Source organism: Scatophagus argus, chromosome 18 (assembly GCF_020382885.2).
Source record: "Scatophagus argus isolate fScaArg1 chromosome 18, fScaArg1.pri, whole genome shotgun sequence".
In the NCBI taxonomy this organism is placed as follows: Eukaryota; Metazoa; Chordata; class Actinopteri; family Scatophagidae; genus Scatophagus; species Scatophagus argus.
In genome coordinates, this window is record NC_058510.1 from 10768878 (window position 1) to 10788127 (window position 19250).

General features: G+C 39.4%; 2 protein-coding genes across 3 annotated transcripts in view; one reads left to right on the plus strand and one right to left on the minus strand.

Moving 5' to 3' along the window:
- The window catches only part of LOC124049576 (amyloid beta (A4) precursor protein-binding, family B, member 1 interacting protein), a 23483-nt gene extending 17204 nt beyond the window's left edge, over positions 1-6279 (minus strand). The window contains exons 1-3 of the mRNA XM_046371401.1: positions 6082-6279; positions 1518-1577; positions 77-164 (exon numbers count right to left, since the gene is read on the minus strand). Coding sequence (XP_046227357.1) covers positions 77-164; positions 1518-1577 — 148 coding nt within the window. The 5' untranslated portion in view covers positions 6082-6279. The remainder of the gene's footprint in view (positions 1-76; positions 165-1517; positions 1578-6081) is intronic.
- Positions 6280-8208: 1929 nt separating this feature from the next.
- On the plus strand, positions 8209-15070 carry nell3 (NELL (neural EGFL like) family member 3). Of its 2 annotated transcripts, XM_046371991.1 has the most exons (5): positions 8209-9573; positions 9765-10432; positions 10978-11537; positions 11998-12064; positions 12358-15070. In XM_046371991.1, the coding sequence occupies exons 2-5, from the start codon at positions 9790-9792 to the stop codon at positions 13887-13889; spliced, it is 2802 nt and encodes a 933-aa protein (XP_046227947.1). In that variant the 5' UTR covers positions 8209-9573; positions 9765-9789; the 3' UTR covers positions 13890-15070. The 2 variants fall into 2 exon arrangements, with proteins under 2 accessions (XP_046227947.1, XP_046227948.1); XM_046371992.1 differs by lacking the exon at positions 8209-9573 and having other exon boundaries at positions 9600-10432.
- The last annotated feature ends 4180 nt before the right edge of the window (positions 15071-19250 follow it).

A 19250-nucleotide genomic window follows, 5' to 3' on the forward strand; every position in this document is an offset into this window, starting at 1 on the left:
AAGTCATCATACAACAGTCAAACACCCAGCTCTTTGTGGTATTTTCACACACTTGACAGACAGAATGTTAAGTCACCATTCAGGTCAGTGAAGTCAATGGAGAAGTTGGGTTTCTTGTCCGTGCTGGGGAGAGAAGCAGGAGGTGCTGCTTCCTGACCGAGGCTCTGCAGGGAAGAATGAACAAGGCAGTGTGTTTGTAAGGCCATCAATATAATATCTATACAGCCAAAACTCCCAAAAAATGAATGAATGAATGAATTAACTGAATTGATCCAAACTTAAACTGCAGTTGAATTCCTGTAGCTTAAACTGTTCATAAACATTATGTCAGAAGGGATAATGTTTAAACATGTAGGTTACATCTGTTTTTAGGTACTATACCAAACAGGGCTTCTATTATTGTAATATTAAGCCATGCTGGTGAAATTGCTATGATTTAAAATGACTGATGGGTTTGGGGGGAAAAAAAAAAAAACATCAAAGTGATCAGCAGGCATTTTCACTAAGAGAAAAATGTGTGATCCCTAAGTGGCTCATGAGGTTGCCATTTGACCTACCCGCCAAAAGAGAGTGTAATTTATGGTTGTTAAATGACCACAAGAGTATTTCCCCCCACTGTGTCGTTTGTGCTCGCCAGTCTAGAGTGTCTCTGTGATCGATGGTGGGTTTTAGTGAGTTTGTCATCTGTCTCCAAAGAAGAAAAGTTTACTTAAGGTAAAAGGTGAGAGAATTAAATGCAGGCAGTCTGCAGAAATGTATTGGGTTCAGTATTTGTTGTATGAAGTGTGAGTATAATTGCTTTCATTCAAAAGTGATAATATAATGCCACGACAGAGGATCTGATGCACTCTTTTGTGACAGCAAAATTGTTTCGCTAGTACTACTGTTTATCTATATCTTACATGATAATAATAACAACCTAAATGATTAAATTATTATTATAATTATTATTATTTAATTAATTATAATTATTAAATTATAAGGGGTATTTGAAAAATGGCATCAGTATATTGCAAAAAATTATTATACATTTATATAATTTATTAGGAATAAAGGAAGTAAGACCAAAAAGCGAAAGTTAGTGAAATTTTCATAATGCAATTCAAGGATTTTTTTTTTTTTTTCAACACTGCTACTTATCTTATTTATTTTTGTTGTTTTTTTTATCTGTTTTTATTTCTGGAACATTGTTAAGTTAATCACTGCTATGAGCAATCCATAAGCAACGGGTTGAAATAATAAATAAGAGTAATCGTGATTATGATAATAATAAACAACAAAAGAGAAATGTTTTTAATCGTTAATATGGCTTTCATATTATATTATGAAGACTAGTATCAAGTATTCATTTTCTCTCAAAAGCAAACAGATTTGAGGTACAATACTTACATGACATTAAGTTATGAGCAAAAGCGAAAGTGAAAAGAAAAATGTCTTAAGCTGTGGAGTGAAGGGCTGGAATCAAACTGTCAGTCCATTCATACTTTATGTCTTATAGCTGTCAGGACTTGGCTTACCTGAGTGAGGAGGTCCATCTCCCCCAGCATTTCACTGAACATGGCATCAATGTCATCCATCTGTTTAAAGTAATGATAGAAGTTTCAAACACACACATACACACAAATTCAAAACCGATTCACCATGTGATATAAAGTGACCACGGAACCTTGTGTATCAATGACCTGTATTGATTGTTGCTCTAAGAAAGCTAAGAACTTACATTGATTTGATATGGTTGTTGTAATGAATTACAGTGAAGGAATGTGAGGAATGCTAAATACACATGCATGTTACACAGCCAGTGGTAAGACACAGCACTGCTACTTTATGTGTGCAGTTGTAATATGGGCCCTGAGGCTGTGCTATCTTGCAAAATATCTCCAACCCAGACTGAAGGAAGAGACGTATGAAGGCATAACTTACAGGTATTCATTTTCTGCCTTCCACTTGTTGTGTCTTGTTGTGCACGTCAAACTGAAGATGGCAAAATTACTTCAGTTTCGCATTTTCTGTCAGATTCAGATGTGCTGTTTATTTTTAAACTGACACAGTGTCATATGTTTATATAGCGTTTTTAATCTAATCACCAAACTGATCCGATTCTGACATGTTGATGTAAATGCCATCTCATAATCCTTCTGCTTTTCAATGCTATACTAGCACTGAATGAAACATAGTCTCAAAGTCCCAGTTTATTTCAAGCTGTAGATCCTGTTACTCACAACTGCATTCATTCATATATTTTCTTTAATAAAATATAATGTGCAGTCACTGTATATGACAGTAGCAATTTATTTCAAAAACTGCATGATGAAAAGATTAGATTAGAATACTTAACACCTACAAAAACTGATGCATTAAACATGCTGAGTAAAGAATAAGAAACCACTCATAGTATAAATTATGCTTTTTCTGCATACTGACTGCTTCAGATTTACACTTTGACCCAAATGTAGATGTATGGAGTGAAACATCAGCATCATCAAGATTAATAATGTTAGTCTTAAGTAGCAAAACAGTCTGTGGAACCACCGGGGTAGCTGTGTTTTTCCAGAAAACAATTTCTGAAGATTCACTTGAGATTTCGATCTGTAATCATGTACAGTATGCTCCCTCTCATAAACATGTTTTATATGAATCCTGATTTCTCAGAGTCAATGTTATGATGGGCTACAATGTGCAGGCAGGACAGAGTGCCTGTTTTCTTACAGGGGAATATGACCAGTATTGGGAAGGTGTCAGTGGGAGTTCATTCAGTTAGAGCACAGCAGAGCTTTACTGAGGTTTTCACTTTGCTAATTTCACAAATGTAATGTGCTGTCTTTGAGCTACTGTGCAGCTCCAGTGCATGTTGATCAGGCCCTCAATCACTGAGTATTCTATTAAAGGACATTTCAAACAAAAGTGTGGCCGCTTTAACTGCTGAACCAGTCAATTTTGAGTGACAGAACAAACCCCATAACTACTAAAATGAGCTGAACGTGAAAGTGTTTGAAAGACAGCTCACTGGTGAACATTAACACTCTGCCTTCTGCCTGTGGTTCTGTGGCTGTTAATGAGTTTCACTGGCCTGCCTTCAAGCTAGTGGCTAACATTTTTTTAATTAACACTTGAAATGTAGACCACACTTAAGTATTTCATTCCATTTCATTATACTTCTTTATTTAGGACTTTATAGATGGAAAAGTCTGTCAGTCTGAGTCAGTTTGTGTTTTTTATAAGCTTTCTTTTAAGGTTAGCCACTATCCAATACATTTACCATGCACCCCTCAATCTCAATGAGGCTTGTGCAGATATGAATTAAAACCTATGAGAAATGGTGCATCTTCTGATTACCAAGATGGGTTTGGGTTGATCATAGGTTAAAATATGCAAAACTTTATAGTATTGCGCAAAGTAGTTTACATAAAAACTAAATGTTTGTGAATGTCTGGTAATAATTTCCATGTTGCATTTTTATGTGTGGTTTTTTTTTAACCAGGTTGTAGCATGCAGCCACCCCTCTGCTCCACCCATTTATGCGAATGGGTCGCCCCAAAGAGGAAGTGGTAGACTTCCTGCCAGTTGCAATGTCGAAATCATATAGGAAATGGTGACATGGAAAGACACCTGCAAACTTAGCGCTACTGTTTCCTTCACTCACATTATGTCATGTGTGAATAGTATGAGAAAATAATTTCCATTTAGTTTGTAGTTTACCCATTGTTTAGCATGATGGCAAAATTAAGCAAATGCTGACATAAAGCACAAAGGCTAATGTCCATATTATTTCCACTCCATTAATTATTTTCATTGCCCTGTTCATCCTGTCATGTCACATTTTATTTTGTTTTATGTCAAGTAGAATATAACAGACCTTCCTGTAGCAACCTCAGTATGATTTAGGTCCACGTCACCTCACTTTGCTCATTAACTACCACGCAGAACACGTAAACACTGTGTCTGCTTGATGCAATTTTCAATATGTATTTTTAAAGTCACATAAGGAGGAAAATAATGTCATTAAGGTCATTCACAGAGTCCATCCAGTTCACCGAAAGCGTGAGATCGTAGCTTGAAGTTTGTAGCCGTATTTTCTATGGATAAGTACACATTATCTGTCGATCAAATGGGAAAGTAAACTTAAGGAAGTTTAACATTTTCTTTCATACCACAGAAAAGGGGTTAACCTAAAGCAGCGTAGTACACCATAGTACAAGTATACTAGAATGACTTTCAATATATTATAAAATTTTAACTTTTTGATAAATGAGAATATTCACTTTCTTGAGGAGTTAGAGTACCCCTTCATATCTGTCTGGTTTTCTCTCAATGTGACAAAATCCTCCTACCAGCACCACTAAAGCTCAACAGTCTTGTTTGTTAAATTCATACAAAACAGACAGAACCAGGCTAGTTATTTCTCCATTTCCAGTGTTTACACTAAGCTAACTGTCTCCTGGGTGTCCACACATAAGAGTGGTATCAATATTCGAACATTCAACAAAGAAACAAGTAAGCTTATTTCAACACGTGTCCTGTTGTTTCTTTAAAACAGCAAAAATGAACAGTTTTGTGACGTCTTTGGCCTAAAATATAAAGGTTGACATGGATCTGTTGTGAAATCATGGAAAAGATTTTTATCAGTAATACTGGAGGACCTTCATAGGTGGAAGAGAAAGTTCAGCATGACTAACGCTATTTCAAAGAACCATTACTGATCCATAAGTGAGCTTTTTTTCCATTTTAATCAGACATGTTTCTACAACAAGGTCATGATGATAAGACTAAAGTGTCCTCTGTAAGGTGAGACGAGCACAATAACTGGATAACTTAATTTCCCTTTAATAACTGCATTTACTATACCTCAAAGTTTGTATCTGTAAACGTTTAAATCATATTCAAATTATTTTGGACAATGTTTCAGAATGAGGGGAAACAAGCATAAGGGGTATGTCACTGCATCTATGGACCATTTCTGTTTTCTTTCCAGAAACCTCCCTAAAAATATTTGATTTGTCAGCATTCATAAATATTACTGGAAACACTCAGGCATGAAACCTGGCAATCTTCCAAACCCATACGATGAATTGTAAAAATACAACACTGTACTTCTGGTATCCAAAGAAGTAGAAACAGCAAAAGTACTGCATGCTAGCAACTATTACATTCCTACATAAAAAGATTCCCCTTTAAATAATTCCAAATATATGTTTCATCCTTTCCACATGTGCGCAGCTGAAGTTTCAGGCGAAAAAATGGAAACCAGACAACAACTCTAAGCGGCCGTATCGAAGCGCAGCATGTTTACCATAATGTACAGAAACTTCCTCTCTTACTCAGATCAAATATCTGCACTTGGGTTTTAGGCAGATGCGTTTACAGAAAAAAAAAAAACCAGGAACCATAACTGACGTTTAACACTACATGATATCTTCTTTTTGCTGAAGACTGTTTGTGGTTTTGTAGAGATCAAACATGGACACTCTGTTCCACAAACAGGTTATATTTACAGTTTTATTATTATTATTATAAAACAACTCCCTGCTGCACATGAGTCTTTGGACACTGTATTGCAGTGTTTTTGGCTTGACAGGAGTCAAAGACAGACCCTGTCAACAAAATGTTTTTTTTTCAATATTACTCCATTTGAATCTAAGAAGACAATGTTCTGTGATTTAATCTCATCACAAAAGCCAGACAAACAAAATGATTGTATAATCGGAGATTTACTGACAGCACTTTAAAATAAGAGGCCAACCCTACTGATTTCATGTGGTTATTGAGTAACACAGAAGTTTGAAATTACAACTGAGTCCACCCAGTTGGAAAGGATACAAGAACACGTATATTAATGCCCTAATGGCTGCCTTATCATCGTACAGTAACTTAACTGACCCTAATCTTCTGAGAACAAAACTAAGAGTGTCTAACAGTAACAATAACAGTTTCAGTTCTGTTCCATTTTTGTACTGTTTGATAATTCCTTGTAAAGTTATTTATGCACAATAGTTAAAAACACCTATAGGCTCAGAGGAGCAGCTATGGGTGTTCACCGTTAACTGAAGGTACAACATCCAACTTAACAGAGCTGTAACTCACCTTTTCAAATGTTTTAATCCTTGTTTCGCTGGTTACTTTCAAGACAACATTTTCATGGGCATCAGTTCCCTAAAAATATTATTCTCTAATACAGATCAACACCCAAAAAAACAGTCATATATAGTCAGATTAGGGCGTGCTGATGTGGATTGCATCTGGTTCACTAGCTACTCACTTCTTCCTGCTCAATGCGGAAGTTCATGTCCAGACCTGTTACTGCATTCCTGCCAAGACTTTCACAATATTCTTGTCAAGGCAGCACAGGGCCGCCCCCCTTAAAAATCTCCTTATCTGCACTGCACTGCAACTGTTTAAAAGCGGCAAACACTGACAGACCTGGGGAAAACTCCGAGCGGGCTTAGTATAACTTCTAATCATGGTGCTGATTGACAACTGCTGGAGAAGATGAAGAAGATTAGAAGGAATAATAAAAAGGTCTTGTGGGATCGAGAGAACGGTTGAATCAGCGTGAGGAATGTGGCAGTCTCGGTTAATAATTCACACTGATTTACAGCAGGTTTAGGCAGAAGTAGTAATATGGGACGTCACAATGTTTAAAGACACCAGTGCTGCTGAGCTCCAAGGATCTAATTCTTCTTAAAATACAGCACTGCCTCTAGATGGATGTATAAAAGTAGAATTATTTTCTGAGCAACTTTTAAATGAAGTTAAAATGTCTCAATTGTCTCAATCTGACAATCTAAACAAGTCAGGGACGTGCAATGTTTTTTTACACTCATTTTTTGGTCTTTTAAGTGTATATATATATGTGTTTTGTTTTTTTGTTTGTGATCCACTGGGGGAACGTAAATTCTTTGCACTGTACAATGACAATAAAGGAATTGAATTGAATTATATTCAATTGAACTGAATTGAGCCAGGCATAAACGAATTGCTTTCCCCTAATCTCGAGCAATTTCTTCTTCATTGAAAATCAGGAAGGAATATCTTAAGCCACTAGTGTGCCACAACAAGGTCAGTTACCTTAAGGGGGAAATAGAGAAGCATCAAGTTGTCAAGCTATGAATATCCTCTGCCTCTTATCTGACGATGCAGACACAGATAGCTCTATTTATTTGCATTTCTCCTTGAATCAACCTGGGAGGGCCAAAAAACAAGATTTCACATCTTTGTTTTTAATCTCATCCTGCACCTCCTCCTCCTGCACCTGCATTTCCACTAATGTGCTTCTATTAACGTTTGCTTACTACATTTTCAACTCCTTCATCCGTTAAACAGGAATACATTAATTTCTATCGGCATTATTTTTGCTATTATTAGTACTTCTGTGTCCTATTTGGCCCCAAAATGAGCTTTGGCTCCAGTGGGAAAGACCGACCACCCTCTCTGTGGCAAAATCCTGTCATCACAGAAGCCGAGCACCACAGGGGGAAACTAAATAACCTTGAACGCGTCCAAAATCCTTTCGTGACTTCTGATGTATTAGACAAACACTGAGGGTACAGGCATGTGTCCCAACCACCACTCATTTCCTCAGTCTCTCAAGAAGTTGACAGATGGACAAAGGCAGATTCCCATTAGCTCCAAGTTTCTACTAAACAACAGCACACTGGTGCAATGGAGAATATTTCTCAACTAGACCCACTGATTAACGGCTGTGGAGCTCTGCAGCAAAGAAAGGGGCCATTTTTCCAGCCTTGTTGTGTCACTGCAGTCACTCTACAGTCACTGAGGGTGGTCCTTTAGCCCATATGTGCGTCAGCTCACACATCACAGCATGGGGTCAAAAAACTGTACAGGATTGTTGTTTTGAAGTGCTTGTCAAATGTTGTGCATTGTGAATAAAGTATGCACTGCAATTTTAAGCTTTTACAAGTTGCAAAGCAAAGTCCCTCTTGACAAAGCAGTATTGCAGTTTCCCAGATGTTAAGGCATAAGGTGTAAAAGAGGGTATACATTTAAGCCATTAGTCTCTCAGTTGAACCTGAGTGTTCTGACACACCTCTAAATATCTTTCTCGGGCTTTTCTGCTCTGATGTGGGGTGGTAATGACAAAACCAGTGGCACCTTGCAGAACCATAAAACATTTGTCAAATGTCAAAGGAAAACAGGAAAACAGTCACTGTGATCATGTGAGAAGTGATGCATACAGGAGTGCTGCAGTGCCCTCTGTTTGTACTTTTCTGTACTGTTCATGCCAAATGCCTCTAAACTCAGTGGGTGGTTTAAAGAAGTTCCAACTTGCACTCCTTATTTTCTTTGTAGAGCACTGATTCACTCTACATGTTTACACCAGAGAAATTGTTTCATGCAACAAACCTTTCCAATCATCAAGTTTCCAATCATCCCCACTACTCTGTTTTGCAGAATTTATTTTCCAACACAATGCAACACACGAGGAATCTTAGGCTTTGTTTTTATTGATCTCAGCCAACAGACATATTGAAAAGTCAAAAATGTGAACTAGTGAGTCAGGTCTCTAATTCAAAATTATGTATATCTAAGGCTAAATTATTGATGACAATCCAAGTCAGTATGAAGAGATGCTAAATCACTTGTCGCGAAAATAAAATATCAAGTGATCATTATGAGACGCTAAATCAGAATAATAATATAAGTCAAAATGGCGTGAGATTAAGTCAAAATTTTGGATCGCTGACTCAAAAGTATGAGATACTTAGAATTATTTCAGATATTTTAAGTGTAAGATATGAGATGAGCCAAATGTTTGACTTTTTTAATTGTCATGATGTGTAATTTTTTTTTTCCATACTTTTCTTGGCAGACACTGGCTTCCATACGCATCTGACCTTGAAATGACAGAAAATGACATCAGAACCTGTGAACATCTCACCACACATCAGCCTCAGATAACGTCCCAGCGTGACTGCTGAAACACTAAAATGAGAGAACACGGTACAAAAAAAAAAACAAAAACAGCTGCGGGTTTTGCGTTCCTGACTTCTGCCACTTGGTTCCTTCAACAAAAGTTTGACCTTTGTTGGCTCTGTCTATAAACAAGGGGCACTCGCTGTTGACAAGGCCAGTATTAACGTGAAGGACATTGCGAACCAGCAGCTGTCTCAACATTCAGGATGTGCCGAACAAAAACCACTGTCACTTTTTGCAACTTGGATGGCCATAAGGTCATAGGAAAGTCAACAGCGAGCAAAATGAAAAGTGACAGTCATCGGGAAATTACATAACTTTTGGCAATGCGTGCACTTTTTTTTTTAACATGAAAATGGGAGCCAATATTTATATGTTTTGATTTAGTAAATGTTTCATTCTGTTTTCTTGCACCTCAGCGGGGAATTTCTGTATGGAGAACAGGGAAGGTGAAGGGTTAATTTGTGGCCGAGGAAACCTGATGCTAATTAAGTCTTAGGAATGCCACATACTGACATTGTATTGCAGAAGTCCTCGGAGTGGGTCAGGCATGGAGAGAGCCAGCAGTAATGCGTGTGTCTAATGTTTTTATTCCTTACTGACAGCAGGGAAAGCCAGTCTCACCAAACCCTGGAGCTGAAGGTAATGTTCTATCAAGAACTGCAGATCAAGAGTCTCTGTGTCAAGGATAGTAAAGTTTGTTTTCAGTTGTGAGAGAGAAGTGTTCAGTCTGAGAGAAAAAGATGGACTTTCTTTGAGAGCAGTTTTGGAGAGTTGTGGTTTTCCAGAAATAGTCAATCATAAGATTAACTCGCATTGTTCTTCTTTTGCAGGAGGGAGAGAGTGACAGAGAGCAAAATGGTTTTAGTGACACCAGTGCTGTTGCTGCTGCTGTCTTGGGTATCACTGCAAGCTGTCGCAGAGGTTTGCCGGGGGACGCACTGCTACGGCGCTGAAACCGGCGATCCAAGACCGTGCAGCGGAGCGCACTGTCCGGGGAGCAGATCCTCCAGACCGCCGCGACAGTTTAACCCGGCAACGCAGGGGAGAGCGGCGCAAATAGCTGCAAGCCAACACCATGCGTACCCGAGCTCTCCAAGGGCAGCATCGGAAGCCTACCCGGCTGTCCAGCCACTTCGCGGGCGGCACGGTGACAGCAGCGGCGGCACACGGATAAGAGCGCATGAAATTTTACCTGCAGGGTGCACCGATGTGGACTGCCTCGCTCTTGTGAAACAATTTCAGCCCACCAATGACACCCGAGACTGTAGAGGGATTGAGTGCAGACTGCCGCTTAAGATACGGCCAAGACCTCGAGTAAAGTCTTGTGTGGGAGAAGGATGTCTGGCCGGATCAGAGGAGAGCGCCAGCCAGCTTCCTCCTGTCCATCTGTCCGACAGAGCCGCACAGTTCCTGGGAGATTTTCCGGAGCTTGGATATCCGTCGTCGGAACTTGGCGGCGCGCCTTTGGGTGTCCAGCTCACATGTGACATCAAGCCGGGTCTGCTATCACAATCATCATCATCATCATCACTGTCATTTAAAATTTTGTGTGTAGATTACTCTTGGCTTATTACTCCATGGAAAACATCACAACTGCGCATAACCACTCTTAGACATTTAGTGGCAATCCAAAAGAGGCTGATGACCAAATACACAATACTGAATTTAACCTCTTTCTCACACAAGTGACCAGCAAAAGGAGTTAAATGATCTAAAAGAAAAAGTAGCTAAGACTTTGTTGACCATCAGCCCAAAATTATATCTGCAGAACAATTGGAGCAGCTGTACTGGAAAAATGTCTCAGAGTCAATTGTCCAGAAAATTTAGAGTGCTTTGATGTTGGTCCATATAGAAAACCTTAATTGCACTTGCCATGACTAGACCAATAGATTGGGGTCAGAGGGTGTTCACACTCTGTTCCTGCAGAAATCAAACGACAGAATCACTCTTAATCTCATGTAATCACCTCCTGCACTGCAGTGTTTAATAGTAAAAACATGTCTGTCTGCTCCCATCTTTCATTTTGCATTATTTTCCTGTCAGGGGAGAATGAAGTTCCCTCAGAAGATGCCCTCATCTTGCACCTCCAGCTGGCAAAGGGGCAGGAAAAGCTGGTGGAGGCCCTGCAAGCACAGCAGGTGGTCATCCGCGACCTGCAGCAGAAACTCGCAGACCAACAGGAGGCACTACTGTCCCAGCAAAGGGAGATCTTGGAGCAGCAGCGGCGCATGTACGAGCAGATGGATGTGGTGAAGGCCCAGTATGGCCTCCTCTCAGACACCGTCAAACAGGTTTCCTTTCAGGGCCTGCAGGGTGAGCTGCAGAGCTACTTTGAGAACCACCTGGCAGGTCTGCAGAACCAGGCCCGAAGCCACCTGCAGAAGTCTTACGCTGTCCACAAAATGGACATGGACTCAAAGGTGATGGATGTAGTTGGAGAGGCTCATTTTCCTCAACCTCTGCTGGGATGTCCCTCACCCTGTGGGCCAGAGGAGTTTTGTGATTTTCAAAGGGACCCACCTCAGTGTGAGAAGTGCACCATGTGTCCACCAGGCTTCTTTCTGATCTCGCAGTGTTCTCCTACTGCAGACAGGATGTGCCAGGTATTATACTTTAAAACGCTGTTATTTCTTTTTCAGCTAACAGCTTTATTAATACCATTTCTGCTTTACTGGTGTTGGGACTGATATCTGTCCTGCACAGCCGTTATCTGAGATATGTGAAAACCAAGCCATTGCAAACACAACTGTAATCAAGTTTCAGCTGATAGTAGTTAGTTGATAGCTGCAGTTTCACATATTTTTATCAGTCAGTGGTTTTCAAGCATATAGCAGCAACGCCCAAATAAAACAACAGCTTATTTGGAGAGAAAATGTTCACCCTGAAAAGCCTCCATGGTTGATAACATTCCTGTTTTTCATTTTAAAATCAATTCGTGAGAAACAAAATATGAACTATGCAGTTTCAGTGCAGAAGCAATGGTACTGGAATCAGCTTTCAAAAATGATAATGATGATAAATATATATATATATACTGTATATATATATTTTTCTTTTTTGCAGGACAGAGACGAATGCCTTGAATTATCAAACATTTGTGGTGAGCGGGTCAAGTGCCTTAATACTCCAGGTGAGTTCAACACATTGCTTGTTTTTAGGATAATTAACACAATTTACCTCCTAGTTGTGGACACTGAAAAAATATGATCCTCTTAGCATTTCCATTTTAGAATGACATAGAATAGATTTTCATCTTCTTGATTCATAATTGATTTGGGCACAGTGCTGAAGAACAGAAATAATTGAAACATTTTTTTCTTCTGACAAAATAATCTTTATGTACTGAATCACATGTCTGCAGAGCTGTTAGACCTTGTTTTCACTCGTTGGTTTCCCAACATTCTTTGGTCTGTAACTGCACAGGAGGATTCAAGTGTCTGGGAGTTTCTGAGAGAGAAGCAGTGATGGGCTTGTGTGGTCACGACTACTTCTACAACCAGGAGCTGCAGGAGTGCCAGGCCTGTTTTGACTGCGATGGAGAGCCTGTCACTGTTCCCTGCACAGCTGTCAGTGACGCTGTCTGTGGCAGGTCTTCGGAAAGCCTCCTCTCTCGGTCTTGGGGGGGCAATGTGGTCGTCCCCCCAGCCAGGATCTCTGGCATCCACATCTTCTCCGGGCTTCAACTAAACATCCGAGGCAAAGAGATCACTGATCTGTTGGCCAATGAGGAAGGGCAGGTGACGTTCCTGCAACACGGTCTGGTGTGGTTGGATCATAACTTTGCAGTAAAGCACAGTTGCAGGAACTTCCTTCAGGTGGGAATGAGGCTCAATGGGAGCCAAGAGGAGGAGGGTCAGGACCTCAGTGGTGTTCGCATCGAACAGCCAGAGGGGAAGTACTTCCAGGGTGTTAGCATGAGTAGCGGAGTTGAAGTGGAGCCTAACCATACCTTCACCCTGCTGCTAAAGAGCCCGAATCAACACTGCAACCAGAGTAAGGATCTTCACGTCTATGATATCAGCACTCCGTCTTTTAGTCTGCTCTGGCTGTCACATGATACTGGTGCTGTAGCTATGACGGCGCAGATGTCCCTGTTGGTGCATTACCAGACCAGCTACCGTCCAACGTTCCGCATGACCTCAGTGTCCGACCCATATATGATCATTCTAACCCATGACAACCGCGGTGTGCGCTTCACAGAAAGGGGTGTTGTGAAGTTCGTCCTCCAACAGGCGCTTTATTCCATGGGCCACACCTGCATTCGAGAAGGTTTCTCCCTGATAGCCTACACTAACCACAATGGTACTGGCCAGGAAGTGATGCAAGCCTTCAAGGCAGGCGTCAACTACAGGGACACTTCTATCACCCTCTCTGGCGCTGTGAACGTGGACAGTGGGGACACGCTCAGCTTTGAGATTGCAACTCCTTCCCAGTGCAATATCCGCTACTTCGGGGACAGCACTGGGATCAGTATGCTGAGCCTTATCTGGATTCCTTCGGCGGTGTCATCAGCCCTGATGGCTACTGTGTCGAGGACTGGTCTGCCCTTTGGAGCAGTCAGGAATAAACCGCTGTTATTCCAGCAGATCAGTCCGGACACACCGCAGGTTCATTTGGCCCGCTCAGGGGAGCCAAACAGCCGGAAGAACTTTATATTCCATGAGAAAGGGACAGCAAACATAGCCCTTAACCTGAAGCTGATACACTCTTGCAATATTGTAAAACTCACTTTGCAGCAGGTGGGGGGTCAGGGCGGACAGGCAGGGCCTGTGGCTCAGCAGGTGTCTGGATATATGCCAGAAGGGAGCCAGTGGGCCAGTATTGGGCTGAGGGCCTCATTTCAGGTCCAGAATGGTACAGCAGTGTATGTTACTCTGGACTGTATCCGAGGACGAGTTAACCAAATAACACATGAAGGAGGCACTAACATTTCAGTCCTTTGGGTTGCAGTGTGATCCAAGCAGCGATGAAGCCTTCATTAATACAAATGACAGTTTTGCACGATATTGAATTGCAGAGCAGATTCAACAATTTACCAAATTAAAGAAAAGAACTGGTTGATGAAAAACAATGTTATTCATCTAATACACTTATTTTGTCATATTATTGTTGTTTTAAATGCATCAGCGATTTAGACTTTTATTGTGAAATCTTTCGGGGTATGATTTAAATATTGTAAGTACTGCCTTTGCTTGAAGTACTTCGGCTGGTTGAGCAGTGACCAATTCTTCATGAAATATGTTTATATGTGTGTGTGTGTGTGTCTATATAGTTTGTATGAGTGTGTGTACAGACATGTGCAGTGGTGCTCATATATGTATGTATGTGCATGTGTACACATATTGGCATGTCTAGTTTTGCATACTTGTATGACTCGTTTGATAAGTATATCTCTCTGTTCCTGCACATATTTAACTTGCGTACTGTATGTAACAAAACATTTTTGTATTATATCGTGAGGCATTTAAAACAGTGGTTTGTCATTTTGGGAGACACGCTAATTCTCTTTCTGTTAAATCAGAGTTAAATGAGAAAATACCCTCCACCACTGGTTAGCCTTGCTGGCTGTCTGCAAAGGTGACAGAATCTGCCAACAAGCACCTCTAAAGCTCAGTTATTAACACACTATATCAAATCCCTACAAAAACTGCAGTGTGAAGGATTTGCCAGACCAGTATTTTCCTGGAGTGTGCAGTTGTTGTCTGGAAAACACTTGCATTTATAATATGAGATATATATATATGATATTAGGGTGGTATAAATCCTCTCACTTAATGTTACACCACAATGCAACATGCATTTTCCAAAATGTGAATTGTTCTGAAGAGTTTGCCATTAAAGAGCTATACACAAATACTATGTAAATTTTCAATAAGAAGGAGTTTTGGATTTTGATGTTGTTTTTCACTGTATTTATTTTTCTTTTATAAAACAGGGGTTTTGCATTTACACTACAGAATGCATATATTTGACAGACGTGAGAAAAATATACTGAGCTGACAGTGTCAATATTCAAATACATGCAGTGATTGGCTCTATCTTATGTTTATTTGCACACATATAGTTTAATGTAGTATTGTGGAATGTGCAAACATCATACTTTGTTATTCTTTTGCCTAAATGCTGTTTTCCTGTGGAGAGTTGCCCATGCATATCATTCCTAATTGCCTCTCTGTGTGCTCTGTCCTCGAAACAATTAGGCACAATTGAGTGTTTCAGAGAGTTGGCAGCCAAACCACCACTGAAATTCTTCAATGTTACTCTCGCTTCATTATGTTTAGCGATTTTTCTTTTTGCGCTTGTGCTCACTGCACATGTCTGGAGTGTTAGTGCATGCATATTTGTTCAACACCAAATAAAACATGCATTTATTTAGCCAGAAATGAAATTTCACTTTAGCTACTAAAAGCTGCCTTGCCATGTTGGTTGTATTCAAAAAATTACAACTATATGGCTGAAACCAGGAAACTAATACTCACAATTGTTAATCAACAACAATCAGAAATGAAAGATTTTTTACAACCTTGTTGGGTTTTTACAACATTTAAGTTTAATTTAGCATATTATGCACCTAAAGCGTGCCTCTCCATCAACATAATTTAATCTCTCATGCGACCTGAATATCTCCCCCCAATATCTTGACAGTGATTGTTACTCATTCCATTTAATCTCAAACATGCTGAACCTATTTGAAAGCAACCTTATTCAGCTGCTAAGGTGCCAAAATTACAAACGTAATACCTGGAAAATCATGCATCATCATACTTAATCAAGTTTAAATTATTCATCCATCTATTATCTATAGGAGAGTTGTTATTTGGTTTAAACATAACAAACAGCCTGTGACTCAATGAAAGAGAGAGAGAAAGAGAGAGAGAACAAAAAAGTTCTGGTTGTGAGAGACAATCAAATGTTTCTGTTGGTTGCCTGAATTGAAAACAGGTGTTTCAGTGTAGCAGTGCTCCAGATGTCTGACGCTGGAGATCAAATGAGACCCACAGCATTTGAAGACTTTCAGAGACATCAGACTGAGAAATGGGAACAGAGAAACGAAGCAGGAAGGAGAAAAACAGAGGAGAGGAATGTGTCGTTTGAAAATATTGTCTTTAACACTAGAATCAATATTATGTATATTAATAATCGATCAAACAACTACGTACAATGTGAAAGGCCTCTCTTGTGTAGGCAGTTATCGGATGCTTCTTTTAATTACTCTCTTAGCCTTTACTTGATCTCTTAATTTGTTTTGTTTTGTTTTGTTCGTATTGGTTGCCAACAACTTCTACTCTCATTAACCCCATTTCTAGCAGCCAACAGCTGTTTCTGTAGAAATGCTTTGATAAGTTCACCTCATACTATCCACCTAGCACCAAATGACAGACAAATCTATATAAAAAAAAAAAAACAACAACAGAAAAACGATAACGTTAGACGTATAGTAGTTATTGTAAAGAACCAGTTATTTTGTCTGGGAATGGGTGGAGGCCAGAGCTAGAAGGAGAGAATGGACTCCCATTCATCAAATGGTCAGAAGCATGACTCCAGACTCTGGGAGATGGTAGCCTACACTGATTGTTGTGAGACCCAATGCGCAGAGGTGAGATCCATCATGGTGGCAGTCAGCCACTGAAAAACCAAGCTAGGTAGTTTTGGGCTGCTTTATTACCCACGTTCTTGTGACCACCAACAGTTGAGTAGAGTACCCACCCACACCTTATATCCCCCAGTGAGACTCATCAAACCCAAGCAACTGAGACATCTACAGACTACAGAGGTGAAGGTCATTTGTCAATAGCAAACTTGATTCGCTTGTCATATCCTATATTCCATTTTCCTCAGCAGTTGAAAGTTGGGAATGACGTCACACATAAGTTCACTGAGTTACATTACAACAAGTTGGAAAACCAAGATCTGTCATCCCAGCCAGGTTAATAACCACTGTAGCAACAAATCCACAGATAAAAATTGGATATTACTGTGTGTATGGCTGATTTAATGAGACACAAAAAATACAGAAGTGGAATTAAAATGATATTCTACACCTTTTACTATTGTTGATGCATAGAGCAGCCATCTTGGATTTAAAGGTCAGGGTTGGTGAGGTTTTCCAAAGATTTCAAGTCTGAAGAATACTGATTTCCCATTTCCAGTGGAATGCACCCAGTGCACCTCAACGACAAAAGAGCATCTCAGCTAAAAGGGTAAATTCACCCCTCAACAACATCAGAGGACTACAGATGAATGTCCTTGTGAAAGAGTTCTTATGGTGGTTTGCTTCTCCCTGCCAGCCTTACAGGTCATTTAAAGACCCACACCTACAAAGTTGATTTTTTTTACTCATCTGGGAGCTGTGGAACAAGCTGTGAACACACTAAACCACACTAAACTAAACTCAACCTTCAACTTAATATGGTGAACTTGTTAGTAAAATGCATTGTGTTAAAATACCCAGCAGACCCAGAGCAAAATTCAGTTTGTTTCTGGCCAGCAGTTGAATTTAAGTCCCATATTCCCCCTCCTTTTAGCTGTACCAACTTCCAGGGGAAATACCTGGCTTTTAAGCTGCTAAATGCTTCACTGTGTTTTACTAGTTAGTTGGTAACTGTGTTTGTCTGCTGTTCGGTGCTGAGCATAGGTGCATAGAGGCTCATGGCTGAAATCAACTGCCTTCTGCAGCTTATGATGAAATGAGGAGAGCAGTGAGAGTGAGCAAAGATAGTGAAGTTTCAGGCAGGAAAAATGAATCAGTGAGTCACTAATGTTCCATAGAGCTGAGAGCTGGTAAGTGCGAATTCTCTATGAGTGACTCCTTGCATACAAGAGTCATCTGATCCCTTATTCCTACAAAAAAAATGTTATTCTAGTCACTTTCAATAAGATTCATAATTATCTCACATTTTACCAGGCAGTTTGTCACAGATCGGATGGGTCAACATCAACTAATCAACCAAAGAATTCAGACACTTATAGTTCACAAATGTTGTGATATAACAACAGAAAAGGTGCCATGCGGTTTGATGGGCTGCAGATTTGCATGCCACTGTGTCTGTGGCAAAACAGAGAGACATCATTCATCAGGGCATCTGTTGTGAGTTTATTTGCTTTCTGAGGGATTTTGTGTTTGGATTTTGCTCAAACAATCAATGGCGTGTGAGGAAATGACTTCAACACAACAGAAATGCTCCAAAAGCTCAGCTGTTTCAGCAACAAACCTATCCCAATAGGTCTAACATTACTCCTTTTTATGTTTTTTAAGTATTTACTTAATTCAGTTCAATTGTTAATGTTTGTTGAAAAAAATGTAACATAGTGTCATGTTAATAGACACATCAGTCTCAGTGATTTGTGGTCGAGGTGAACACCCGCCTAACCCAAACCTGGCCTCAGTCTGCTCCGATGTTGACTTGAAAAGGACAAAGCTGGAGACAGACTAGCTTTAATCAGAAGCGGATGTTACTGTAAGAGCCAAGGCCTCTTGTCTACAGGGAAATATTTAGACCATGTGGTCAGGTTTGATACTGCAGTCCGCCACACGATGGTACTCTACAGTGGATTTATGAGGTGTGAAGAAAAACTGTAATGATGTTGTTGATTTTTTTTCCCCAGCTTGTTGTTTTATTTTTATGGGAATTAATTGCACTTAAGTTGTTTAAATATAGAGCTACAGTTACAGTTTAAAGCTAAATAAATACCTCTATACAGTACCAAATTTGATACTGAATTGTATCGATTGAATATTTGAATTGTTTTTTGTTGTAAATGGCAAAACATAGATGACAGAAATAATTAAGCCTAACTTTTTTTATGTAAAATAATTATAAGACAAAGTTCCACTGATTTTTTTAAATTTTTTGAATATAAACCTATCTTATAAACTTTTCATGATGCATATGCACTGGTGTAATAAAGCCTATGCATTTGAAATGCATATTCACTATTCTTATGTATTCAGTATTAATATAATTTTACTGAATTTAAATGCATATTAATCAGATTATGTATTCAGAATACATTAAGCATATTTGTTTGAATTGCATAATAATTAGGTTACCTATTCAAGACGAATAATGTGTATTTGTTTTAAATACATAATAATTACACTTAAATTCAATCAAAATGCATTCAATTTATATATTTTTAATACATAATAATTAAGCTTAAATTCAATCAAAATGAATTAAATTTAAATATTTTTATGATTATTATTCAATGGGGTTTTTTTCCCCATTCAACAACATCTCAATGATGCATACAATCAGACAACCTTGCTGATTCAACAAATTTATTGACATTATAGAACTCTTCTCTTCACACAG